The 27,493-nt window shown below is 37.6% G+C and overlaps 1 protein-coding gene across 1 annotated transcript in view; it reads left to right on the plus strand.

Moving 5' to 3' along the window:
* The window catches only part of LOC139148141 (uncharacterized), a 190,109-nt gene that overhangs the window by 16,080 nt on the left and 146,536 nt on the right, over positions 1–27,493 (plus strand). The window contains exons 4-23 of the mRNA XM_070719450.1: positions 71–180; positions 2,133–2,252; positions 4,101–4,226; positions 5,228–5,353; positions 5,965–6,081; positions 8,114–8,236; positions 9,605–9,730; positions 12,289–12,411; positions 12,704–12,820; positions 13,228–13,350; positions 13,820–13,942; positions 15,067–15,189; positions 15,936–16,058; positions 16,878–17,009; positions 17,812–17,928; positions 21,088–21,210; positions 22,257–22,379; positions 23,361–23,489; positions 25,578–25,694; positions 26,896–27,018. Of these exons, the coding sequence (XP_070575551.1) occupies positions 2,165–2,252; positions 4,101–4,226; positions 5,228–5,353; positions 5,965–6,081; positions 8,114–8,236; positions 9,605–9,730; positions 12,289–12,411; positions 12,704–12,820; positions 13,228–13,350; positions 13,820–13,942; positions 15,067–15,189; positions 15,936–16,058; positions 16,878–17,009; positions 17,812–17,928; positions 21,088–21,210; positions 22,257–22,379; positions 23,361–23,489; positions 25,578–25,694; positions 26,896–27,018 (2,302 nt within the window). The 5' untranslated portion in view covers positions 71–180; positions 2,133–2,164. The remainder of the gene's footprint in view (positions 1–70; positions 181–2,132; positions 2,253–4,100; positions 4,227–5,227; positions 5,354–5,964; positions 6,082–8,113; positions 8,237–9,604; positions 9,731–12,288; positions 12,412–12,703; positions 12,821–13,227; positions 13,351–13,819; positions 13,943–15,066; positions 15,190–15,935; positions 16,059–16,877; positions 17,010–17,811; positions 17,929–21,087; positions 21,211–22,256; positions 22,380–23,360; positions 23,490–25,577; positions 25,695–26,895; positions 27,019–27,493) is intronic.

Raw genomic sequence — 27,493 nt, forward strand, 5'->3', positions numbered from 1 at the left:
ATATGTTAAACATATCTTACATCTGTCGTTGCTTCTTTTAAACTGTTTTGTTGTTTTATTCCATACTTAGTGCCAGCTTGTAGTTCAGACCCATGCCAAAATGGTGGAACTTGTATCGACATAACCAACGGCTACATTTGTTCTTGTGTCTCATGTTTTGCTGGAACAAATTGTGAAATGGTAAGAAATAACAAATGCCAGATTTGTATAATGCAGTGATATTTGAGGGTATTTTACAGTGGCCTGAGTTGAACTGTCGGCAATACGGAAACTAAACATACTGTCCAGATTGAGTAGTTGCGAACACTGTCAGGTATTGTCTCGCCACTGCCTAGACAATAATTACGCCTGACAGTGTTGGCAATTCCTCAATTTAGACAGTGTGTCCAGTTCCCCTATAATCAATGGTTCAACACAAACTGCCGTGACATATTGAAACTATAAGATGGAAAAGATTTTCAAGTCTTTTGTATTGTTCAGGAATTACAAAATTTAGCTGTTTGCTTGGTCAAAGAAGAAAAAGGAATTGTAAAAAGCTTCTATGCTTGCTTGAAAGTTTGGATGAAAGACGGGGAACCGGTTGTACCGTTTGTGCTAAAGGCCCTGTCACACCTTGACGATTAAGCCAGCGTATGCCAACGTATGAACAATTTGGCAAGTATGCTGGGTACGTTGAATATGTTATGGGTAAGTTTGCACACTGAAGCACACTGGTATACGTCGTAGTACGGCGGGGTTATCGAAAAACGTTTGTGCATGCGCAAAACTTTTCAACGTTATGGCCCATGTGTGCGGGACGTATGAGCCAGCGTATGGCTCATACGTCCCGCACATGCAGAGCATGAGTTGTAGGTAGGTTATGGGTTCTTTGACATACATTCACACACATTACTTTAAAGTTAATCATAAGTCGAAATGCATCAAGATAATTGTCTAGCGTACCAGAAATGTATTTTTAACTTATGAGTGAGTTGTGAATATGCTATGTATACGACCAAAACTGAAAAATACATCATTACAGTTCAGCAAGCCAGTGTTTTAGAGATCCATTTTGACTCATCGGCATACAAGACTGGCTAAATTGTCAAGGTGTGACAGGGTCCTAAGATGCATGCTTGTAGCTTTTCTGCATGGACATGAAAATAAGAATTTACTAGTTTTGTCATCATACAGAATGACATCAGACCACCCAGGTTGCGTCATTAGCTTGCAGAAAATGCAGTATTTCTGGCATCTAATTTTCAATAAAATATGCTGCAATTCTCAACACATTATTATGTTAGGCTTTGTGTTCCTCAAAGGTACAATTGTTATGTTCAATTATTTTGAAGGACAAATTCGCTTTTTGTTCAGCTTTTTTCATGAGGTTTGTCTGATATGAAAAGTTGTTTGTGTTGTTTGACTACTTGAATCATGCTAAAATACTCTTTTAGTGTACACAGTCTTTGCTGTACTTGCAGATTGAACCTTCAATGAGACATTGTAGGGTCTGTACCGTAAAGTGTCAAGTTCATTGTTCACTGCTCACTATGCATGTCTTGATATATGCTCTGTTTCACAAAGTTTGACCGTCATGCATATGTTGGTAATGAAATCTTAGTTGGTGGTGCCTTTCATGTAGTTGAGTTTCATTTCAATTCATGACAACTTGCATATTTAATGAACTTACCATTTAAGGTAGTATGTGCCTAGAAAGTGAAAGACTTAAACTTTTGCTTTAACTTCCCTAAATGAAATTGTCAACCATTCTCTTCTAAATCAACAATAAAAATCCGGGGTCACCGTGCAAAGTTTGGAACTGGTGAAACAAATCAACGGTACCTACCATTTTGCAATATTTGAAGTTCAAAATGGCTGCCATCCCTGTGTTAACTCTGTAGGGAAAATTTAAATTTTGGATTTTCGGAAAACTTAGACTAAAAGTTTTTCTTTCTCCAAGAACTTTAAAATGAGCCCCCACAAGTGACAGATCAAAAAAGAATTGTAGAAAGTTTAGAGTCCAAATATCTGTCCCCGGGGCATGTTCTACCTTAAAGAATATAACGCTATAAAATTAGAATATTAGAAATTGATGTCCACACAATGTTCATGTCTGTTTTCATGATATATGACTCTTTATTATTTATGTACAGTTCTTCCAAATGCCTGCAGCACAAATCCGTGTATGAACAATGGACAGTGTCTGGCAAACAATTGCCTCACGTACACATGCTCCTGTATTGGATGCTTCACCGGTGACCGGTGTCAAACCGGTAAGTAACTCAGGCACTTAGATTGTTCCACTGTTGCACAGTGTTATACTGTATGTCTCATTTGAGTTTTCCAAGACTCATTCTTGCATTTGTGACATGTAACTAATAATGTGTTTTTCATCGACGACGACTCACTTGTTAGCTCTGCTGTCCAACAATTGTTGAGCTAATTTTACAGGTAGCTGTCGATCAGCATGTCTGCTAACATTGTGGTATACAGAACATCATCTCATAGATATGTAGTACATATATACATGTACCTAGGGATGCTGCTAAAAAGAGTTGTTTACATGATCAACATGTAATTTGCATATCTAAATTTCAATACTTTGTTTCCTCTGTTTTATTCACGGGTATTCTCTCATGCTAGTCATTCACTATGTATTTGAAATTTTTTTTCGGTCTCTGGGATGACCTTAATCAGTGTTGATCAAATGATCATGAAACTTGCATATTGTGTTTATATGAAGGGTTTTTTCGCTGTGTTGAATAAGAAAATCGTTTACTGAAGTACTTGTCCGATTGCTGTGTATTTTAATACTTCATTTGGCCTTCTTTATATTTATTGAAATGATCATATAATTTGCATATGTAGATTTTTAGGACAAATTTTCCATTTTTGTTCAAAGCCTATTTTCACCATTCTGTGAAATTACATGACAGTTATAGGTTTCAAGTGATGTTGAACTTGAACTGATAGTTTCATTCAAGTGCAAACGATGGTGAATAGATAAGATCTTACCTAAAAATGCTTTGATGTTCATATTTTCACATACCTACCAACCCATAGGTATTTTATCATCATATCCTATCATTGTTCAATTGAAAACATTTGAATACCCGGCCCGGTGACGCTGCTTTAAAGGGGGAGCAGATTTGGCATGAAATTTATAAATTGTAGGAGTTGCAACAATTTGCTCCTGTATCCCACCCGTGCAGATATTTTACTTGGTTATGAATCTGAAATGTGGTGATGTAGCCTGCTCAAGTGTTTTGCTGGTTTGGTGCTGTGAAATCATCATGTCTAAATTGGGAGTGCTCAGTTTACAGTGTCTGAAGGCACTATGATATGTGGATGAAAAGCAGAAAGTTTGAATCAAGTGTGAAGACAAATGCTAAATTTGAAAGCTTATCTGACTTCCTACGGTCACCGCTTGTTGTCTTCAGCAGCTCCAGTCCTTTTGAGTCATACTCTAACCTTGGACAAGAAAACCTCTCCCAATGTCAACAATTTCAAAATCTTTCAGAGAGCAGCTTCATTTCCCTTGTGATTCCAACCACCGCTGAGCATTTTTAACGTTTGATCTTTGGTGCGAAATAAAATTACTTGGTAGATAGACTGTGATAGATTAGATCTTTTTACAATTTTGAACTGGACAAGACGGGAATTTAGACCTATGATTTAAGAATACAATGTGCAGAAATATTGATATAATATACAAACTTTGATGAGATACATGTAGTAATCAAAATTACTAACGCTTTGCACCCTGTTTGGCTGTAGATCTCTGTATGATATAACAGTTACCCTTGGGGAGGGGGTTAAAAGTTTGAGACAAACTGCTTACTCAGCGTATTTTAGATACTTTCAGAAAACGGCTTGTGTCATGAAATCCTCTTTGAACGTTTTCAGAAAACCACAATATGGTAAGGGCAATGTCTTACAATTTTTGCTGGTCATCAGAATTGGCCAACTTTCCAGAACACATGAGTTGCCTTTTACTTGAAAGCATTATTGAATACATACCATATAAAACATCATTTAATACATACCATATCTAATTACAGGTTTTGTTCTTTGTAGTATAATTGCTCAAGTGTAATGTCTTTGGTGTATGTTTCATTTAGCCATCACTGACCCCTGTACTCAGAGTCCCTGCGGCAGCAATGGTTTCTGTATAAGAGACATGGTACAGTGCACCACTTACAGTTGCCAGTGTTTTGGATGTAACACTGGCCCAAACTGTGCCCAAGGTAAACTAACACAACATGTAGGACAACTTCAACATGTCCTTTGCATGTTTTAGCCAAATAAACCAGAAGTTCCTCGTTTTTGTAATTTTGAATTAAATTTCGCAGATGTTTCCCGCAACAAATGAAGACGCCATCATTCATTTTGCTGTTTCATCATTCAGGGTCTTACCTGAAGCTGATGTCAATCCAGCTTCAGAACTGAACTCTTTGACTTTATGTGATTTAGCGTGCAACAATTCAATGAAAGTGTCGATTTGAAATTTGGAAGAAGGAAAAAAAAATCAAAGAGATTATGACCAAGAAATAGATCCCTGGTGGAAGTTAAAAAATTTGAGCTTATTAATAATTGTTTTACTGAGAAATTTGTCAGTCTTTTAGTTATTGATGCAAAACATGTAAGAGCAATGACTATTTAGTGAGAGCTATCCATATTGATGCTATTGTCGTTGCCAAAAGGGAAAACATATCATGAATTATGAGCCATGAGGACAGTTGTGTACATTTTCTAAGAGAATATCATGTTGTGGGAAAATCTGCTCATCAAAATTGCTAAATATGATTCACAATACAAAATTTAATAGCAATGTCATGCTTCTGTCAAGCATGCCAACTTAATAAGTAAAATTTCTGAAAATGTAGAAATTTGTTGAAGGAGTTGACTGAGTAAAAACCCAGAGTTTTGATAATCTACCTTACATTTGGATTTCCTGAAATAACACTCCACACCCTGCAATTTCATAATTTTAATCATTATCAAAATTACAATGCTCTATGTTATAATTTTAATTATTATGAAAAATACAATGTTCCATATGAAATCGTGATTACGTTAAATCCAGAATTTGAATGAACCACGGTACAAACAAAACCATGTGCACAAAAGTGCATAGAAAATAGAAATACGATGTTGCTTTGTTTGTAATGGCATCAAGTGACCTCTTGGGCGTACCAAACCATGGCGATGAAAGGGATAAATTGTATCTGATTCTCCTATCAAACAGTTTCTAATGGATGTTCAAATAATCCCTGTCTGAACGGAGGAGTTTGTATTCCCGACAACAATGATTGCAGTGCCTTCACATGTCAGTGTACCAGTGGCTGTTTCTCTGGAACACGTTGTGAAATTGGTATGTCTATGGTTGCATCGTGTCTTTACATATATTCAGCCATCAATCAGCTGTGCTCATTACTATGTGGTGAATTAAATCATGGTCATAAGCACCACGATTTTTGTTTTGGAACAGCAAACTCGTAATTGAAATCTCTTTCGTTCCAAATGATATTTCTTAATCATTGAAATTCCATTACGATGTTTCATTAATATTGGCAGGACCATTCTGTGAAGTGACTTAGTCTCATCAAAACCTTGAGGGAATGTTTTTCAAAGTGCATCTATAATGCATGATGTCTGTCATATTATATCTATTTATTTATGCAAACCCATTTATTAAATATGCAAGTATTCTGATAATTACTTGTCAATGTTGTGGATTCATGTACCCTAGATCATACTCTATGTACATCAGTAAAGCATCAATGAATACGCAGATCATGTTTATTTGACATTGTCGTGTCTGTAGGAGCACCATATCCAAAAATATTAATGCAGAGCCCTCTAGAATTCCATCCCTTTTATTGTTATTGGTATTTCCATGAAACTGCTGATAATTTGCAAATTTAATATCATTTGGAGTTGTTTTGTCGTAACTGGTGGCACTTTCATTGTTACCGTTTCCAGCGATGAATCCCTGCAGTAACAATCCTTGTCAAAATGGCGGTGTGTGTATGCAGGTAACATGCGACTCCTACACCTGTTCGTGTGGTAGCTGTTTCACTGGAACAAACTGTCAGATTCGTAAGCATCGTTCAGTCTTTAGTGTACAGGGACAATTTTTGGCTTCAGTATCGCAGCTGGCTTCTCAAAATACCTGGCATTAAAGCAACTTGGCTTTTAGTTTCTAGGAATCCTTGTGCTTGTCACCCGTAGTTGGAAACGTAGGTGATTTCTCACAGCGTATGTGCCATCTTTGCTGAATAAATTGCTTGACGTTTTGTAGCTGGTACCATGCACATCTGTAACAAAGATTGCTTGGCTCAGTAACAGTGGTAGCTATCAAGTGCTTTTTGCCTCACTTTTAGGCTCAGGTCACGATAGAATTCTTCACGTCAATCCATCTTATCAATTTTTACAATAATTATTTGCCCACTTTAGTAGTTCATGGGGTAAATAAAATTTTCACCAGCGTATTTCTCTTGAAATTGGGAGCTTTATTTCCCCCAACAGAGATAACACAGGAATGATGGCCATTTTGTATTTCAAATATCGTTAAATATTTGATAATTTTTTTTTCTAGTGCCAAATTTGCACTGTGACCCTAATCTTTATACCTGTAATTGAAAGAGGATGGTTGTAAGACTACTTGAGTAAAGTTTGAGCGAAAGTTAAGTTTAATTCATTAAGATTTTAGGCACGAGCTGTATGTACCTTGACAATGCATAGTGCATGGCTGAAATGTTGTATTTCAACATACTATGGGAGAGGAGAAAGAACAAGACAATATTCCTGTTTTCTGGAAAAAAATAATGAATATTTTAAAAGATGACAACTACTGTGAGCACTACTGCTGCAACCTTGGATAATGTTGTTATTTTCGTCTGTGTAAAATGGAGATGTTGTTGAGGCAGTTGCTGATTGGTCACAGCAAAATGTTTACATGTATATTTTTGCATTGAAGGTCTGCCCCTTATGAAAAACTAGTTTACTGTTGATAAAGTTGCACCTTTGTAGTCTGGCTGATGACCGTCAATGCTATTTGCATATCCTTTTGTAACCAATGCATGCCTCTTAAGGTAATATGCACCTCGAAAGTGAAAGACTTAAACTTTCGCTCTAACTTTCCTCAAGGAATCTTTCAATCATTCTCTTTCAAAATCAAGAATAAAATAGGGGGTCACCGTGCAAATTTTGGTACTAGAGAAAGAAATAACCCAAGATTTACCGATATTAGAAATTCAAAATGGCCGCCATCCCTGTGTTAACTCTATGGCGAAAAATAAAATTTTCGAATTTCAAAAAACTAAGCCGGTGAAAAGTTTTCTTCACCAAGAGGTTTGAAATGAACCCCACATGTGGTATATCAGAAGAGAACTGTAAAAGTTTGAGAGTCAGAATGTCTGTCCCCGAGGTGCGTTCTACCTTAAAAAGCAGCAGCGTGTATTTGGAACATTGCCAGCATCAGAGCAAAAGCCTGCTTTCAATCCTCTGATGTTACATGTACCTGAAAGAACCATGTCGCACTGCTTTTTCCAGTAGTTTAAGGATAGCTCACAGGTCTCCAATGCATTGTGGGATATTCATGTTAAGTGCTTATCCCCAGAAGCTGATGCTACAGTACCTTGTTGTGCGTTTTATTATGTGTACTATGTATGATATGTCATTAACCCTTAACCCTTGTCCTGCCAAGTTCGTATGTCACCATCAGGTCTAGTTGGTTAAAACTGTGAACCGTACATGTGGCATTTCGCAGGGGGTGTTGCATTTTAACAGAAAAATTGAATATTTTATGACCACTGAAAGCATAACATGATTTTCTCAGACTAAAACTGTTATGATGTGCCAAGCCAAGGGCAAAATCCAAATGATTTTGGTTCAATACTGCTTGTTATTGACTTGGCAGATAATTAAGTGATTCTGTCCGGCAGGAAAAGGGTTAATGTAATGGGCACATCAAGCTGAATTTTGTGTACAATTGTATCATTTTCTAACATCTAAGCCTTTTATCTTTGTGTCTGCACTCCGTCATGTGATGACGGTTATACAGACAGAAATCTGTAAAGTTTGTCTAGTTTTTGTCTTCATGTTGCGTACTAACTTGTTTCTTTGACAGCCATCAACGCATGCGACAATCACATTTGTAGAAATGGCGCACTGTGTGTCTCTCAAGGTTCATCGTGTACTGACTACACCTGTAACTGTCAAGGCTGTTACCAAGGAACTTTCTGCGAAACTCGTAAGTAGTACACAGGACACGCAATCCTTGCGTCCTGTTCAGTGTTCACGTCCTCTTTCAAAACAAATTCACCGCACCAGTAGCTGAAACAAATTTATAGTTTGTGAAAAATTTCAACACATATTGAATAGTTCTTTGTGAACCGTACAAGGAACCTTATAGGCATTAAAATAATTTGTAGAAATTTCAAAAGAATTGCAAATGCTCAAATTATCACTGTTTCTAAATATGTACGTCACAAAGACACACAAGGCGATACAAGGAAGATCATTCAAGTTAGACAGTTGCCCAAGTATATGTTATATTTATTTTTTTGTGCAGCATACGCAAGTTGTGGATATAACATAGTAGATAAAAGAAACACTGACTCATTTGACTGTTTGGATAGAACTAACATCAGAAGTACCAAATCACTTATCACTTATCGAGTTGATGAGATCTAAACTAGAAACTGAAGCTAATTAGGAGAACCACACCCCATTTTGAGCAGACAGACACTTTGAAAGTGTATTGTTATAGTAATGAAGGCCAAGAAAAATAAAATGTTATTTCTCATCCCTAGAGATATTTCAAAAATGATGCGGTGAAGCGGTTTTTTTACTCTCAATTTTTTTTTTCTTCAATCAACAAGAAAGCGGCAAAAACATGAAAACAATATAGGAATGCACGCAGAGATAAATGCACAGCAGTGTTTCTTTAGTATTTTTGGATAGCAACAGTTCTGCTGTTCGACTTTTAGTGCAGCAATGTACAGTTTTTACAGCGTAATATAACAGTGACATATGTGTACAGTTCTGAATGGAGTGTTAGTGTCAATTATTTGTTTACGGTTCTGTTTTATACAGCACTGTGTTATGCACTATTGTCACGTATTTTTGCGTTTATTTTTTGTATTTTATTTCCTCATGAGCAGAAAAAAAGGTTGATGCGGCAGGTCTGAATTGACGCGCGCGAGGATGAGAAACAAACTTTTTATTTTTCTTGGCCTAATTATACTATTCTAGAGCGTTTACCAATGAGCAAGGTGCACACCATGTTGTTACACCTGTGGCACTCACAACGTGTACAAACATGTATTCCTGAGCTCAGCAGCTTATTGTTAGTTCCAACTAGCGAACGTACGATCTTCGGAACTTGAAATTCAGTGGGCCAGCAAGATGCAAACTTCTCTACAAACGTCATTACTTTTTATCATTTTTGCAAGAACAGTGCATAATTGCAACTTCAAGTAAAGACTAGATTGAAATGACTTGTTTGAAAGATGTTACGTATAAGATGATGCCACTTCTGAAATAACAATTTAAACATCGTTTTGTCTGTCTCTCTTTTGAATTCATGACATTCAACAATTCTTCTCCCAAACGACAGTAATAAGTGGTTGCAGCCCTAATCCTTGCTTGAACCAAGGACTGTGTTCATCAACCCCGGGCGGTGGATGTTCCGACTTTACATGCACGTGCTCTCCTTGTTACCAGGGTACACGTTGTGAGCAGAGTGAGTTGGGAAATTTCCTTCTATGAAAATCCAGTCACCGTTTTGGCAAGGCTCTAATTGTCACAGCAAAAGCTTTCAGCAAAAAGCATTAATGAAAATTAATTGTTTTATGCAAGGCTCAATAATGATCATTAATTTGCAAACTTGATGATAGATGCTGACTTATTGTCAATGATGAATATTAACATATATCATGCATCAAAATGCACTTCAGATGTATTCTGCAAGACAATCTGCCAATTTACAGTGGTTTGCGTTGAACCGTTGGCAATACGGGAACTGGACATGCTGTCTAAATTGTGGAGTAGCCAACACTATCAGATGTAAATATTGTCTTACAGTAATATAAGTCAATCTCAGAGACATCAACTCTGCTAAAATTGAAACACTGTCGAGTGTGTGTCCAGCAGGGTGTAGATGTATAGTCAAAACAACACCACCAGATCCACTCAATTAACGTTTGCAAATGATGCGTTGGAGACAGTTAGCGGGATGAATGTGGATGTATGGTGTTGTTTTCACTACATGTGACCTCCTCTTGGACAATATTTCAACTTTGGCAGAGTTGATTTTGTTTTTGACTGATATTACCACCCTGAGGATTGTTCCAACTGACAGTTTTTGCAACTCCTCAATTTAGACAGTATGTCTACCGTAGTTCTCGTATCGTAAGTGGTTCAACTCAAACCACTATATTTCGCTCTTAATATTCACATAGCCGCTTTGTGCTGTATGTCATACTTCTCTGTTGCAAGAAATAGTTAAAACATTTTTTATAAACTTTTACTTCATGAATAATCTATGATATGCTAATGCATTAACTAAGTTTTCTTTTTGTTTATTAGCATAGACCTACACTGTGCTTGCAAAGTAGTTCCTGTCAACGATATCTTAAAACGTGTTGTTTGTAATAGGGCTTTGTCGTAATCATGTTGGGAATTCTCGTCATTGGTTTGCAAAAATCCATTTTGTCCAACAAATTTTGACAAGACTGGCATTGAATCCCTATGCCTGCAGCTTGAGATCCAGTCCTCTGGAATGCGATATTTTATAGTTTCAAAGTACCAACTTAACCATTCTCATATTGGTAATTTCCACAAGTCTTGTTGAAATTTTTCGGACAAACGTGGAACTCTGATCAGCTCTACTAGTGTTCTGTTGTATGTCACAGATTTCCAGTGGCTGTGAAACTTATTTGTGCCCTGCATACTTATAATTTGCACAAAGCTAACGTTTTCTGGTGTTGATACAGCACCGTTGCAATAAATTTATGATATTGAACTTACTTTTAGAGTGTAAATGTATAGGCTGGATAGCTTATGGCAGTGTCCTCATGTCATCTTGCATGTGTCCAAGCTTTGATAGATCAGTATGTCAATGATACATGTACGTATCTATTCTGCTTCCATGCTCCATCCATCTTATTCTGCAGGTGTAAATACTAAGTGCTGTTGATTGAAAACAGTGCATCTCAGTGAATGAGATTACTGGTATCAACTCAGAGTGGGCAAAAATTTTCCTCTAACCTGACCACCCCCTTTTGTATGTTCAGTTGCATGTTCAGACGCCCCACACTTGCCATTGAAAACAAGTTTGGATCAGACCACATGTGATGGTTTATAGGTCATTTTTGAATGCAATATGATAATTGTATATGTGACAGTGTCAGTGTTGTCTGTACAGTGAGTTTTTTCACTTCTGTCACGTACCGTGTTGCAATGTTGAACCATCACATTTTATTCTATTTTACATTTTCCTTTTTATGTAGTTAAGTATAGTTTTGAGGCACAACTGAATCAGTCCAATTGTTAAGCAGCGATTGCAAAAGAAAACTTGCCAAAAAATTGGAGATATATAAATTACATGCATATGTGATCGCTAGAAACAAGGAATATGTTATGCAAGGGACAATTACACGCAGGCATCAATCATTACTTTTTATACTTGCCATGTGACCAATTGAAAAATGTAAAGTAACTTTAAAAAGTACTTGGTAAGCAAACTTCAAATACTTGATATTTTAACAGGTAGTACGCATACCGTTTCAGGCATGTTGTGATAGCCGTGAAAGCAAGATTACATCAAGTCATTACTCATTAAACTGAAAATCTTCCCATGATTATATTGAAAACTTATACATTCTTTAGAGTAGGCTGCTGATTTTCAGAAACCGCATCTGAGTTATCAGCTCAATAATGTGTGAAACTTGTATCCAAGATTTGACCGACTCTTTGGTCCTTTGCCTGTGATGATGGACCAGGATTTTAAAAAATTTGCGACAGCCAGTGAGTGAGGCCTGAAAAAAAGAGGAGCTATGATAATGGCTCAAAAACTTTGTATTTAAATTTTTTAGCATCACACATGCATGGAATTCTTAAGTATTGCTGAATTATAAATCATTAAAAAAATTCCAGTAACGTTTTACCATCACAGGCATCATTTTTTGTTTCCATCAGTGACTTAAAAGTTTGTGGTTGTTTTTACTGTTCAATTTTTCTATAACCTGTAAGGAAATTCTGTGCATGAATACTGAATTCATTGCCTGTTTTGTTTTCCAGGAGTTGATCCATGTGCCAATCATAATTGTCAGAACAATGGACAATGTGTCGGGGACACGGTCACTTGTTCGTCTTACACGTGTACCTGCATAGGATGTTTCGCGGGGCAGTTCTGCCAAATTGGTATGTACAGTGCACCAGCCGCAACTACAAATTCAAATGGACAGTTGAGAGCTTCATTTCATCTATATGTGATAATTGTCCACAAAAAAAACTTCACAGGGTTCTCCACGAAGGAATTCGGGGACCTTTTTTAACCGTTCTACTCACATGTTATTAACAATACAAAAGAACCATTTTCACGACAAAAGAATATGCAAATTAAGCATTATTATATAAATTGTTTATGTCACAGAGCTAGTTGATCACAGGCAGGGGATTAATTACCATTGACAATTTTCTTTCAAATCTTCAGACCAAAATGCCTGCTCCAATAACCCATGCCAAAATGGTGCCACGTGTATACCCTTGGGATGTACCTCATACTTCTGTCAGTGTCCTGGTTGCTACACAGGCACGAACTGTGAGACACGTAAGTTTCCATCTAGTACTGTGATCGCATCTTGCACTAATAGGTCAGGAAAAAGTGTGAAGTATATCGTTTTGATTTTTGTTTTGATTTTATTCAGTGACACTTGTCTTTTGCAGGGTACATCTTTGATCATGTGTTCACAAAGCATGAAATCCTGGCTGTAAATTCATTATATTTACTGTTCATGCTCCACACAAAGTAATAGTTTTTGATCAAGTATTAAGTACCTGTACTTTAATCCTTTCACCACCATGGTTTGGCCCATACCCATTGTTATCAGTGGTGAGCGTGGACCCGTTTACAGGCAAGTGGGGATGAACAGGTTAACTTGGATGCCCATGTACCGTAAATCATGATCTTATTGATGAATTACTGAGCAAGTCATGTATGGATTTATTTATTTTTAGTTCGCGACCCCTGCCAGAACCACTTCTGTCAAAATGGTGGGGCTTGTAGTGCTCGTTCTGGATCCTGCACAGAGTACGACTGCAGTTGTACAACATGTTTCACTGGGACCTTTTGTACACAATGTAAGGGTGGTCTCATTCTCTTTGTTCATTATGTGCTCCTTTAATATGCGCCTTGAAACTGTAATTTAACTTAAACCTTTGCTCAAACTTTCCTTAGGGAAGCTTTCAGCCATTTTTTATTCCAAATCCAGCATGAAACTCCAGTTCGCATTTTTATACTACGGAAACAAATTACCCAACATATTTTAAATTCAAAATGGCTGCTGTCCCTGTTTGAACTCTTATGGAAAAACCATAGACCCTTGTTTCTCGAGGGTTTATGGAAAAAACATTGAAATTTTGATTTTCAAAAAACTAAGACCATAGTGAAGGCTTTGCTCTCTCCAGTAGCTTCAAAACAAGACCGAACATGCAGTAGATCAGAAAAGTTTTGGGAAAATGGTGAAGGTTACAGGTGAACATGACAAAGTGACGGTTAAAAGTTCTGAATCCAAGAAAAAAATCAATGTTTTTATTACTTCCATTTCAGCGGTAAATGCATGCAATAATAACCAGTGTAGGAATGGAGCCATCTGCGCGCCACAGTCTGGGTCATGCACACTCTACACCTGTCAGTGTGTGGGATGCTTCTCGGGAACCTTCTGTGATGACGGTTTGTATTATTGCTGTGTAATCACCGGAATTTACATAGCCTTGGTTCACTGAGAGATAATAAAATACAAAATGGTTTTAGTTCATTTAAGCTTCAGAGCGGTTGGTCTATCCACCCTGTTTTGCATATGCATTGCAGTGCAGGGGAAAGTATATATTAACGGCACTGATCACTGTTCTTTTATTAATTTGCAAAAATAAATTTTTGTCCTCATTTTCCTCAAGAACGCCGAAAATAAACCCTCCTTACTGTTACTGATTGATTCTAAAAGTCAGACAAATTTATGGCTCAGACTGCAAGCTGCAACAACAGCCATGCATGCAACAACAAAATTTGTCCAAATTTCAAGCAGCAGTGTTTGATGTCGTGCCCGTGCAGTTATGTTTAGTAACAAACCTGAAATTGTGATCGGTGCTATTTTTGTCCATGATCCCCCACTATCAACCTCATTACTAGCAATTTAGTGGTACACTTGCCAAATTTCACAAGGCAACTAAAAATTAATTCTTGCCAGGAAGTTTCTTTTTCAGATGCCTGCAAAGTTGCAGTGCCGAATTTCTCAATCTACTATAACACAGAGCTAAATTTGTATCATACTGAAAGCTTGGCCAATGGAAGTTCTAGTTTTGCAAACAAATTTGAATATCTTCAGCCAAAATGCTGGGAGATATCACACAGCACAGAAGAAACACTCTCACCAAACATGGACACTATTGATTTTCAGAGAAAGATCGTACATAACATGATTGTGTTGACAAATAGTTTTGTAATCATGATTTTTCTCATAATTTATCCATCCTTTCTGGCATTTTTATAAAGTTCACCGTCTGCCTGTTCATGATGTTTATGTGATAGATCAAATACATTGATTTATGCAGCTTTCCTGAACAAAATTTTTTCAACAAAATTTCCTTTTGAACGACCTTATCTGTTTAGAGATCTGCTCGTAAATTTACTCATAATTAAAGTCAAAGAATCGCAATGACATAAACATGTAATGCTTGTCATCCTTAACTTTTGTATTTATGAAATATAAAGCCTCTGGCAAGAGGAGCCATCTTTAAAATTATCTACCAGTTCTTCCAATGGGCTAACGTGTTATCTCTTATTTTTCACTGTTGCAGTAATATTGGCCTGCAGCAATCACCGTTGTGTAAATAACGCAGCCTGTGTCCCTGTTCAGGGTTCTTGCACCGACTATTCATGTTCCTGTGTTGGATGCTTCACAGGCCAGTTTTGCCAAGATCGTGAGTCTGTTCTTTTCATTATACATGTAATACAGTGCTGTGGTAAAAAAAACATATTGCAGTGACCCTCTGACATACATGTACAGTCTTGTTAATTTAAAAGTTTAGTATTTCTTGTGTTATGTCAATGAGGGAAAACACAAGTCAGAATTTTCACAACACTAAACGTGTGGAAAGTTTATTTACTCCATAAGCTTCTAGTGGTAAGCCAAAAGAATTATTGTAGAAGTTTTAGATTCCAACTATTTGTCCAATACGTTTGTTATGAAAAAGACGTAACATTAAGAAACAGGATGAAAATTATGAAAAGTAGATAAAAAGTTACAGCTGTCTTATTTTGTACCATTTCTTCTCATATTTCAAAACCAAGACCATTCAGCTATACCGTCCGTAGTTTTGTATTTGAAATGAATTTAGTGCCACCAGAATGTATTTTATCGCAACCAATACTTATTGCTTTGATCACACGCTTAACTCAATGAATTTGGTGTTGTGGTGACCCTGAAAATAATTAACTTTGATTTTTTTTTCACCCGCTCCAATTGCCAAGCTTTGTACCCAAGCCAGGCAAAGCCTTGTGTGCCACCAACAGTGTCTGTGTTGGCTGTGACTACTAGAATGTATAATCATATTTATGCTAATACTTGTTAGTTTGATCACATGTTCAGCTAAATGAAATTGGTGTTGTAGTTACCCTAAAAACGATTAATTTTGATTTCTTCCCTCCACCCTTTCCTATTGCAAAGCTTTGGACCCGTGCCAGGCAAATCCCTGCGGCGCCAACGGCGTCTGTAGTGCTGTGTCTGGTTCTTGCACACAATACACATGTCAGTGCCTAGGATGTTACGAAGGAACTAACTGTCAGATTCGTAAGTTCTCACTCCGGACACTCAGGGATACTCAAAACATGCATGGCATACGAAAATCGCTGTGTTTGACCTTCCTCCCCTGATGTGTGACTTGAACTTTCCCTAAACATAGTGAATAATTGAACTATGTGTATAAATGTTTGAGTTGTTGACATATTTTGAACGACAAAAATTTCAAAGCAATCTAAATGTTGGTTGAGTATCCTGCATGCACACTCATTCCATGGCATATCAAAAAGAGAGCTATCATAAACTGTTTTCCCCTAAACACAGTTATTTTGGTTTGTCATGCACATTTGAATTATCCACCACTCCTTTACCCTACACTACTGCATCCATCCTCCTGCTCTGTATATTGGGAAAAACACTGGCACAATTGATACTAAAACACTGCAGTTAACTGGAGACCTGTGCATGAGGTTTAAAATCATGGTAGCTTGTATAAACATTACAGGTGTATCTGGCACCCATCCAATTTTTGTGATCAATTTCTTGGCGATACTGAGCTTTGTTTTACTTGATGGTCCAATTATGAGGTAAAGCAAAGTTAGATGAGCATATATGGCTAATCATACATATGCAGCCCCAAGTACGTATTGGAAATCACTGTATTTTGGAAAATTATTACTGCACCTAATTCATGAAAAGATGTCCGATGTAGCTGCTTCATCGTTTAAAATTCACTGAAGTCCCAGAAAAACCTATTTTGCTGTCCATGACCCCATCAATGACTTGATACAACATTACAGGACGTATCATCAATGGTGTAAGTTGGGTTTTCTTTGTTAAGAGTGTATGCTATTGATTTCATTCCGGCAGGTATTGATCAATGCAGAAACCATAACTGTCAAAATAACGGCTACTGTGTTGGAGATACCACGCCTGGGGCAGCGTGTGAGGCCTATACTTGTCAGTGCATTGGCTGTTTCAGTGGCCAGTTCTGTGAAATTGGTAGGTTCGGCATAATTTCTTAATGAAGTTTGCACTTTGCTAGTTCCAGTGATTTAAAAAGAAAAGAAAAACTTGTGTTTCAGTGACGTAGGTTGAAACCTGTATCGTTTGCTCCTGGTATAAGTACTTTTCATTTCATTTCTCAAAACCAGTGTGCCATCAATTGACTTTTATACATTTAATGAATAGGGTACAACATAGTGAAAAAATTAAAAAACAATGAACTCCCGGGACCTAAAGAGAAAATCAGACAGGTAATAAAATACATGCAAACATGACATCACCAAAGTAAAACACCGAGAAATGCAGAATCATAATGGTTAAGGGGTTACAATAAACCTGTTTCAAAGTTAAAGGTGCACGGTCACCGTAAATTTGCATATTCCATATATGGTAAAGGGGCGGGGCTTAGCATACTACCCCGTAACACCTGTAGCTGTCAGTCCTCCATATTTGATACGTCAAAGAACTTGCAGACGATGCTGCTAAGTATGCCATGGCTGGTCGTGAAAAGCGGCCACCAGCGTAAAATCTGTGATTGGCTATTGAAGAACAGGTGACCGTATACCCTTTAAACCTTTGATAGGGGAAACAGGGACGATATGGTGAATATTTTGCTGTTTTGAGACTTAGGTAATTGTGTGACTGCCTTTTTACCTTCTGTCCGCACATGCAAATTGATTGATAAAAGGGAATATCTTATCAGTATCGATTGCTGAACATTTGTTTTATTTTTATTGAGTTCATGACCGGTCTGTACCCTGAATTGTTAAGAGCGTTGTCTGTTCCCTTTTTCATACAGCATCTGATCCATGCGGTGATAACCCATGTCTGAACGGAGCTACATGCTACAACACTGGCTGCTCCAGTCGGTTCTGTGTGTGCGCTCAGTGCTACTCCGGAGACAGCTGTGAAATATGTGAGTGGTTGAAACTCTCGTCATTTCATCATTTATTCATCAAGTGACTTCATTGTAATTTATAATAGCGTTGATCGTGATTTTAGATTTGTTACTAAATACATGTACAGCTGCACACGTTCAGCTTTGGACAACGCTGCCTAAAATTCCGACAAATTTTTTTGTTGAATGCACAGTTGTTGTTGCAGCTTTGTAGTCTGAGCCATAAATTCATACAAATTAGTGTGACTTTAAGTAGCCATTGTAACACCAGCAGGTTTTATTTTCATCTTTTATGCGGAAAATGTGGACAAATATTTGTTTATGCATATTAATGAGAGAGAACAGTGGCGTCATTTGCGATCAGCGTTATTATCAAATGTCATTACAATTTTTTACGGGCAGTAGCTATGACTTTTTATGAAATTCACCCACTATATTTGTTTGAAACGTCAACTACATTCTGCTCCCCAAAGTATGGTTAAAACACCAACTACCTTGTCAACAATGTTTATATGCCAAAAATTTGAATTTTAGTCCTGACCAGAATTAACCTTTCAACAATATCCATGCAATTTACACATGTTCAGAGTGAGTCATTAAGCTGAATACTGAGTATCTCAGCATTCTGGGGGGAGCAAAACAAGAATTTCAAACTGTAGTTGACACCAAAAACAGAAAATTTGTGAAAAAATCTTCAAAAGTTACAGCTATTGGCCTAACACGAATACCTCTGCAGTGTTCTCCCCAGGATTTTGTTCAAAGAGGGCGAAGACGTGCTGCCATTGGAGCTTTTGAAAAACAGAGATTAAAATAGTGTTATTTGGTGGCAGTTGGGGAGTATTTTTTCAGATTTTTTTCATATAAAAAAGCTCAAAGGAAAAGAAATCTGAGACAGTGTTCCATAACTTTTATTCCAGTTCACTGATTTCAATGAAGATTATATTTTTTGAAAACGAAAACATAGCGACAGACATATATTTATTCATCGATGTCAAAATTATCACCATAACACTTAATACGCTTATTTGTTCTCAGCCTGATACACGTACACGTCCTACCGAGTCTAACAATAGGTCGTTTTGCTTTGGGAAGGAATACACAAGCGAAATTCTAACCTCTATAAAAACTTCAGAGTACTCTGCTGTCCTTGGTTACCCTCAAGTTCCTAGGCACGTTATACAGCTAAGTCGGTTACCTAATGCACGGCCCCTATGGAGGGACTGACCGTGGCTAACGTTACGGCCTGTGCCATGCAAATATGGCTGCCATCAATCACCGTCCCTCCACCATGAGGGACGAGGGACGGTGCATCAATGAATGAGTTGCACATGGGCTTATGATCTCGGATGACATCACAAACTCGTGAGATTTGCAAGATCGATGAGAATTACGTTTGCAACCTGCAGGATCGACGCTCACGCATGCATTTTGCTTGTAAATCACTGTCAACTTTTTTTCCCCCGTACCTTTTATTGTTTTATTAGTCCCCACGGACACCGTGCGGGGGGACTTATAGGTTTGTCATGTCCGTGCGTGCGTGCGTGCGTGCGTGCGTGCGTGCGTGCGTCCGTCCGTTCACGCAGATATCTCAGAGATGCAAGGAGCGATTTCATTCAAACTTAGTACAAGGATTACTTCATATGTCATACAGATGCACGTCGATTTGTTTTGTGATACGATCCAATATGGCCGCCAGGCGGCCATTTTATTACGATATTTTCATGTACAGAGCCATAACTCAGACATGTTTCAACCGATTTTATTCAAAGTTGGTACAAGGACATTGACCAATGTCATAGATGTACATGTCGATTTGTTTTGTGATATGATCCAATATGGCCGCCAGGCGGCCATTTTATTACAATTTTTTCATGTACAGAGCCATAACTCAGACATGTTTCAACCGATTTTATTCAAAGTTGGTACAAGGACATTTACCAATGTCATAGATATGCACGTTGATTTGTTTTGTGACACAATCCAATATGGCCGCCAGGCGGCCATTTTATTACAATTTTTTCGTGTACAGAGCCATAACTCAGACATGTTTCAACCAATTTTATTCAAAGTTGGTACAAGGACATTGACCAATGTCATAGATATGCAAGTCTATTTGTTTTGTGATACTATCCAATATGGCCGCCTGGCAGCCATTTTATTACAATTTTTTCATGTACAGAGCCATAACTCAGACATGTTTCAACCAATTTTATTCAAAGTTGGTACAAGGACATTGACCAATGTCATAGATATACACGTCGATTTGTTTTGTGATACGATCCAATATGGCCGCCAGGCGGTCATTTTATTACAATTTTTTCATGTATAGAGCCAAAACTCAGGCATATCTCAACCGATTTTATTCCAAGTTGGTACAAGGACATTGTCCTATGCCATACATATGACATATGACATAATGTACGTCTATTTGTTATGTGATACGATCCAATATGGCCGCTAGGCAGCCATTTTATTACAATTTTTTCATGTACAGAGCCATAATACTCAGACATGTATCAAGCGAATTTATTCAAAGTTGGTACAAGGAGATTGACTACTGTCATACATATGCATGTCAATTTGTTATGTGATACGATCCAATATGGCTGCCGTGCGCCATTTTGTTACGATTTTTTCATGTACAGAGCCATAATACTCAGGCATATCTCAACCGATTTTATTCAAAGTTGGTACAAGGACATTAACCTATGTCATACATATGTAGGTGTAGGTCTTTCTTGTATGTAGGTCATTCTTGGCCATTGAGCGCTATCTGTATCAAAGTATTTTTATCACAGACCTAATTAATGAAGAGGACTCTATCCTCTCTGAGGACATGTAATCAAAGTACCCATTAACAAGTGGGGACTGTGTCATCAACAATGACTTGTTTTTCAAAAAAATAAATCTTTTTCATTTCTGGCAAGGGGGTGCTCGGAATTTATAGGGGGCGCCACGCCCCTGTTACCTTATTCAGGGAGAACACTGCCTCTGTCAGATGTGATAAACAATATGCGCTGTGATGAAATAAAAATATAACATTCTACAAGTCACTTCATAGTCAGGTTATGCATGACCCATTGACCTCATTTTCAACACGAGAGAAAAATTACTCTCTGTAAATTAAACTCTGTTGAATGTGCCTTATTTTTGTTGCATCTTTGCTTTTTGCTTCAGTGGCCAGTGCCTGCGCACAACATGCATGCCAGAACAATGGTGTATGCGAGCCAATAGCCAACTCCTGCACCCAATACACGTGTAGCTGTCCAACATGTTTCACAGGAACATTCTGCCAAACAGGTGAGTATATCCACCTCATGTAATACACTGAATCATCCGCCGTGAGCGATTGTCTTCTAAAAGCAAGTCAGCCACTATGACCGGTAGTTTTCCCGGCCAATTTAGTGGCCTAAAAGTGACCTCTTGCATGGAATTAGCCAGTCACTTGCTGAGACCAGTCACTTTCAGGGGCCAGCAGTTTTACAAAGGCCAGTCGATCAAAGTTGCAAAGCTTATTATACTGCCAGTTTCCAGGGTCAATGAGTGAGCAACCAGGGCTGTTACTTGCCGTGGACAGTGCCATCTTGTGTGGGGAATTGGTAAAACAAAAGTGAAGAAAGATATACATGGCAACTAACACTGTGGATGGTGTTTGGTCTTTAGTTTGCATATGGAACAGTTCTTCTTTTGAGGAACTTTGCATCTCAGTTTGAAATACTGAAAACTTTCGGTTCAAACTTTCTGTAAGGAAAATTTAAACTGTTCCCTTTTGAAATCAAGAATTACCAGAGCAACAAATTTCCCTATATTTATCAACACTTTTAAATTTGAAATGGACCCATCTCTCTGTTAACCCTTTTGAGCGCCAAAGTCTAATTTTGTCCCCTTTATAAAATAAACCCCAGTCAATTTTTCTCAGATTTTCGCCAAAATTTTGAGGAAAAAGTGTAGCCAATCAAATAGGATGTCCATTTGGTCCAAAATTATTGAAAAAATTGCACTAAAATTTTGGTGGAAGAAAATTACAGCGCTCAAAGGGTTAACTATGTAGGGAAAAGTAAAATTTTCGATTTTCTCAAAAATGAGATGGTGCAAACTTTATTTACACCATGAGCTTCATGATGAGCCCCCACTAACGGTAGACCAAAAAAGTATTTACAATTTTTGGAGTCTGAATATCTGTCGTCGAGGTGCATTCTAATAATGCTAATATCCTGGGAACCATGTCAAGGATCAGTATTTTTATTGGCATTTACAATGGTGAAATTTGTGACTTTCCTGGAAAGAAATTTCAGGAATGATGAATTTCTGATCGACAATTAATCCTGTGTCTGTTTTATTTACAGCAATCAATGCTTGCCAGAATAACCTGTGTCAAAATGGTGGCGCCTGTGTTGCAACCGCTGGTTCTTGCTCTGAATATACTTGCCAGTGTCCTTCATGCTATACCGATCGGTATTGCCAGACCAGTAAGTTCATCATGTCTTGTGCAATATACAATTTCAAATCTCAAAAAAACCGCCAAATATTGGCAACGACATAACCAGGTATTCATCAAATGACAAAGTCTGCAAAAACATGAAAAATGACACAGTGTGATTCCATGTCCATGAAGAAAAATTTTCACATGAGTTAAGAAGATGTGTGAATGAAGAAAAGAATGCGCTGACAGCTCGCTGCACATTTCACACTGAGAAAACTGCTAGAGTTAAATTTCTTACCGCAAAGCCGGATAGATGCAGGAACTCTACATTTATTGTCAAGTATAAGCTGAATAATGTTGTGTGCAATAATACTTTTTTAATTTTAGTTTAAATTGGGCGGGTTCTAGGCTGTGTGGGATTATCGTGGAACGAGGGTACCCTGGGTATGCTATTGTTAGCTTTGACCCTCAGAGTTTTTCCCAGAGCAGCCAGCATATTCTTTGATTTTTTGATACTCTGGTCATTGTGTGTGCGTCCTAGGGACTGAGGATGATTAAAACAAAAGTATGATAAATCTCACTTTGTGTTTAGAGAGGAGGGGCTAATTAACTGTCATAAACGAATTCAAACTTTCTGTACATGCGACCGTCACACCAGTGTTTTCTGTGCATGTCAACAGAATGAGGGAACGTGTATGTGCTCCATTCATCAAAATTAGGGGACAGACTTGAATTTTTAGGGCATTTTTTCTAACGTTGCATTGTCATAGAGATGGTCACTTAAACATGCCTAAAGGCTGAATTTCCAAGATTCAGTCATTATTTGTTTCAAATTCTGCTTTGAAACTTTACGGCTATCAGTGTCCACAGAGAGCAAACCACAAGTATGTTACTGGTGGTTGAGTGAGTACACTCCATGTCACGTACGTCACCAAAACAAAGTGATATTTTTAATGTCCATATTCTGTATTATCTTCAAAGTGATCAAAAACATGACTCTGTTATATTCATATTTCCTGTCTTTCAGGAGTCGACCCATGTGATGGTAACAGTTGCCTGAACGGTGGTGTATGCATACCAGATTTCCAAAGTCAAGGTTGCTCCGGCTACAGCTGCTCATGTATAGGCTGTTTCACCGGCCAGTTCTGTGCCGTAGGTCAGTCAAGAAAATCTTCCTCACAATACTAAGCCTTATATCTCCTTGCAATTACACAATGGTTCGCAGGAGTGCACGGAAACTCAGCAAATGATGTAATGAGCACAAATAATTTTGATCACTTCACTGTGATATTGTTAACTTATACATACACAGCAAAAATTGTTTATAACTTATATCCCCAAACTTCAGTCTGATGATGAGTCGACTGCCAAGTATCTGTTGATATAGAAAGGTGGAAGCCTTGTTCATCTTCAAAATAAAGAGACTTGTAGTCAACTTGGTAGTGATACGAGCTTTCAAAGACATTCATGCAGTCTTCATCAGATGCCTGTGTGGAATGTACGTGTGTGTATTGTGTGATCAGTTGCTTATGAAATGAGTTAAGCTCAACAGAGCTACATGTAGATGGCAGTACAGTATGAAATTTATGTTTCTTTCAACATTTAGATGTTGTCAGTATTGTGAACAACTCATTAAGTGGCACTTTTTTTTAAGTACACCATTACTAAGGGAAGCAGCTGGAAGAGTCAGTGTTAGCCTACTTAAGGGTGATCGAGTCACTTGCTACATCATCATAGCTGCAAACAATAGAACGCGCACTCTACAACGCGCATGTCCACTGTACGGGACCACGCTCACTGTAAAATTACACCGTGGTTTGATGGAAACCTGTCTTCATACAACTTATTGTCAGAGTTTTTAGCATTAAGTGGACGAAGTTAGTGATGATTGAATGATCATTATATTATCTTAGAGTTCATGTAAGTTTTAAATGTTTGAATGTTGATATATTTACAAAGTATTTAAAAATCCCAACAAAATAATTTAAAAAAGAACATATTTCACATCAAATTGTGATTTTTCCCATTTCACATATGGGGAGGGGGTGATGATAAGCAATAAAGTATGGATAAGGTGTGGTCATTATTTCTAAATTTGCAGCTTTAACTGTTGTTTTGGAAGGCCTGAGAAGTGATAATTTAAATTCTTTCGCACATTTTCAGTGGAAAAATAGCTAAAACTTCCATTTATTATTCAGCGTGGTTCACATGTAAATAAAACAATTGCAGCATTTCAAGAAAGGAACTGAAAGTAAATATATGGCATTGGGCAACGCTCACTGGAGATTCATAATTTCTGTCATTCAAATGGAATAAAATTAGTGTATTTCAAATCATTCTAGCTGCCAAATTACTCTGGTGACATATTGATTTTTTTGTCGTAATCGCATCCTCACATATAATTCTTACTGTTAGAGAAAAATAATGAAAATTGTTGGTAAAAAATTTAGTGGCTTGATCATCCTTAATACACTTTGTTAAACTTGTTTTTAAGGTAGAATGAGCCTCGGGGACAGATATTCAGACTCCCAAACTTTTCTGATCTACCTCTTAATGTTGGGCTCATTCTAAAGCTCTTGGAGTGAGAAACATTTTCACCGTCGTAGTTTTTGAAAATCAAAAATTTTTATTTTTCCCCATTGAGTTAAAGGGATGGTGGCCATTTTGAATTTCTGTTACAAATGAATTTCGTACCACTGTACGGGTCTATTTGGTTTAGTGGCGAGAGTTCAAAGAATATCTGAGAAAATGTGAAGATGTTTTGACATCTAAAAAAATTCATAGACATGCAGGTTATTGTAGTGGAAATCCTCAGCCCTTTAGTTTGAGTAAACCTGTGAACTGTTTATGTCCTGTAGGGGGACTCCTTCAATTGTACAGAAACTTTGCTCTGCGTTTCAGACTTTCAGACTTCTCCAGGAGAAAGAGATTTACATCCTTCCTTTTAACTTTGTCTCAAATTTGAAACTTGGAACACAATTACCAGAAATGTGTAGCCATGACATGTGCCAAACCGTGCTGATTTCTCTTTGCCTTGACTTACATGTATGAAAGACCGAAAGTTTCGTGGGGAAGTGATAATGTGTGAAGTGACCAAACCTAGTACTTATTGCTGATTTATTGCCAATGCCTGCTGAATGAATGAACGCCCGTGCCTAGTGCATGCTCCCTCTCATCTGTGTGTTTAATAATTGCCTGTGATTTAATCGATTTTGCTTATATATTCTTTAACCCAACTGTACAGAGCAAAACCCATGCAGTCCTGACCCCTGCCAAAATGGTGGCACCTGCACTCCTTATGGGTGCTCTTTCTACATCTGTACCTGCGCTGGTTGCTATACCGGAACCAATTGTGAACAGCGTACGTATATTGATCTTTCTTCACATGATGCTTCTATAATTTCATGAAATGAAAATCGGGAATTGCATGGTTTTGCAATTGTTTTATAACTAAATGTTTATAGAAATGTTCTTTTTACAGTGTTTTCAAGACAGTCATATATATTGTTTTGAAGTGATTTGCAGAATGTTTTTTACAGTTTTCATGGGTAATCAAATTTTGAAAACTCTTCAATATGTGTCAAGTACTTTTTGTCGAAGAGTTTTGAATGTTTTCTTTGTCAGGCGGATTACAAATTAACACTTTGAATTAAAGTATTGACCTGGTATAATATTAAATCAATACAGTTACTGCAATTCAAAACACCTGAAAAAATTCTACAACGGTCAACACATGAATTACCAAATAGAGCAATGACCATAGACCACAATGTTTTTCAATGGCTTTGGTTGAGACTCAAATGAACATTTGACACTGAAAATTGAGGGACACAATCACATCTTGTGCTTGCTCAGGCTGTTTTACTGGACAGTTCTGTACACGGGGTGAGTGGAAACTTTCCATAATTTTTTAAAGGCCGTTGATCATAACAGGTATGGCACTAGGAAAGTATATTCCTCAGTTTAGGGAATGAGGGGTAAGAATATTCTTTATAAGAATCCTGCTATAACACAAAATACAACGAAAATTCAGACTGTGAAACCATCACAAGTAAGATCACACTTTATGCAACTAAATTCAGATGGATTTTAACTCAAACCTCATTTAAGACCATGGTTACACTGAAATTTATACCCACATTTTAAAAGTCGCTGAAAAAACCCAACGCACAGGGTGGCCAAACATGTATGTATTGGTAGGCCAAAAGATCCGTCACTGGAGGGCACTCTAGAGCAACAGATCTTTCATTCTTATGTAATGGCAACTATATTATAGCTTTGTTAATACTTGTGGACATTGTGTTGATAATGGACTCAAGCAAACTTTGCTTTTGTACATTATTGGCCTGGAGGGGTACGTTATTGCTTAAATAATGGAAGTGTAGCCCCAGGTTAAACCCTAATCTCTATCCCCAATGTTAGCCCTGATTGGTTAGTGTGAACTTTAGAGGTAGCAAAATCTATGGATATATACTCTTCATGTTGCCGATTGTTGAACAGGTGTTACTGATGATCCATGTTAACTTGATTGTTTACTTATTATATTTCTGTTGTTCTTTCAGTAACTGATCCATGCAGCAACAATATCTGTCGAAATGGCGCCGTGTGCGTGGGTGTTCTAAATTCATGTACCCAGTACACCTGTACTTGCCAAGGTTGCTTTACTGGCCAGTACTGTGATACACGTAAGTAACCATGGCAGCAGAGAGAGAGAGAGAGAGAGAGAGAGAGAGAGAGAGAGAGAGAGAGAGAGAGAGAGAGAGAGCTGAGTATCTGGTGATTATATCTGCAGAGTGTTTGCATCTGATGGGATTGTAATGTTAAACTTTGTATTGTCAACTTCAGAGCCTCATATTTTGTTGTTTACAAGTTCTTCTCAGCCACTTCAGTCACTTCAGTTTTGCTTGTGAATCAGTGCAGCGTGGTGATTTTGAATGAAGTGTGTTAAAACCACAGAAGGTTGATAATATTAAGTTTGGACAGCTTCGCAGTGTCTCTCTGCTTCATTGCAGAAATGCATCGCGAATTTGTTCCAACTAACTTTCCATTCTAATTTCCTGATCTTATGCACTGACGGCAAATCTTCTACTCTAGCTTGTTCGTCTTCAAATTTCATCTGTTTTCTTTTCCCACTGCTTGCAAATTTTCATTTGGCTTGGT

Source organism: Ptychodera flava, chromosome 13, assembly GCF_041260155.1.
Source record: "Ptychodera flava strain L36383 chromosome 13, AS_Pfla_20210202, whole genome shotgun sequence".
In the NCBI taxonomy this organism is placed as follows: Eukaryota; Metazoa; Hemichordata; class Enteropneusta; family Ptychoderidae; genus Ptychodera; species Ptychodera flava.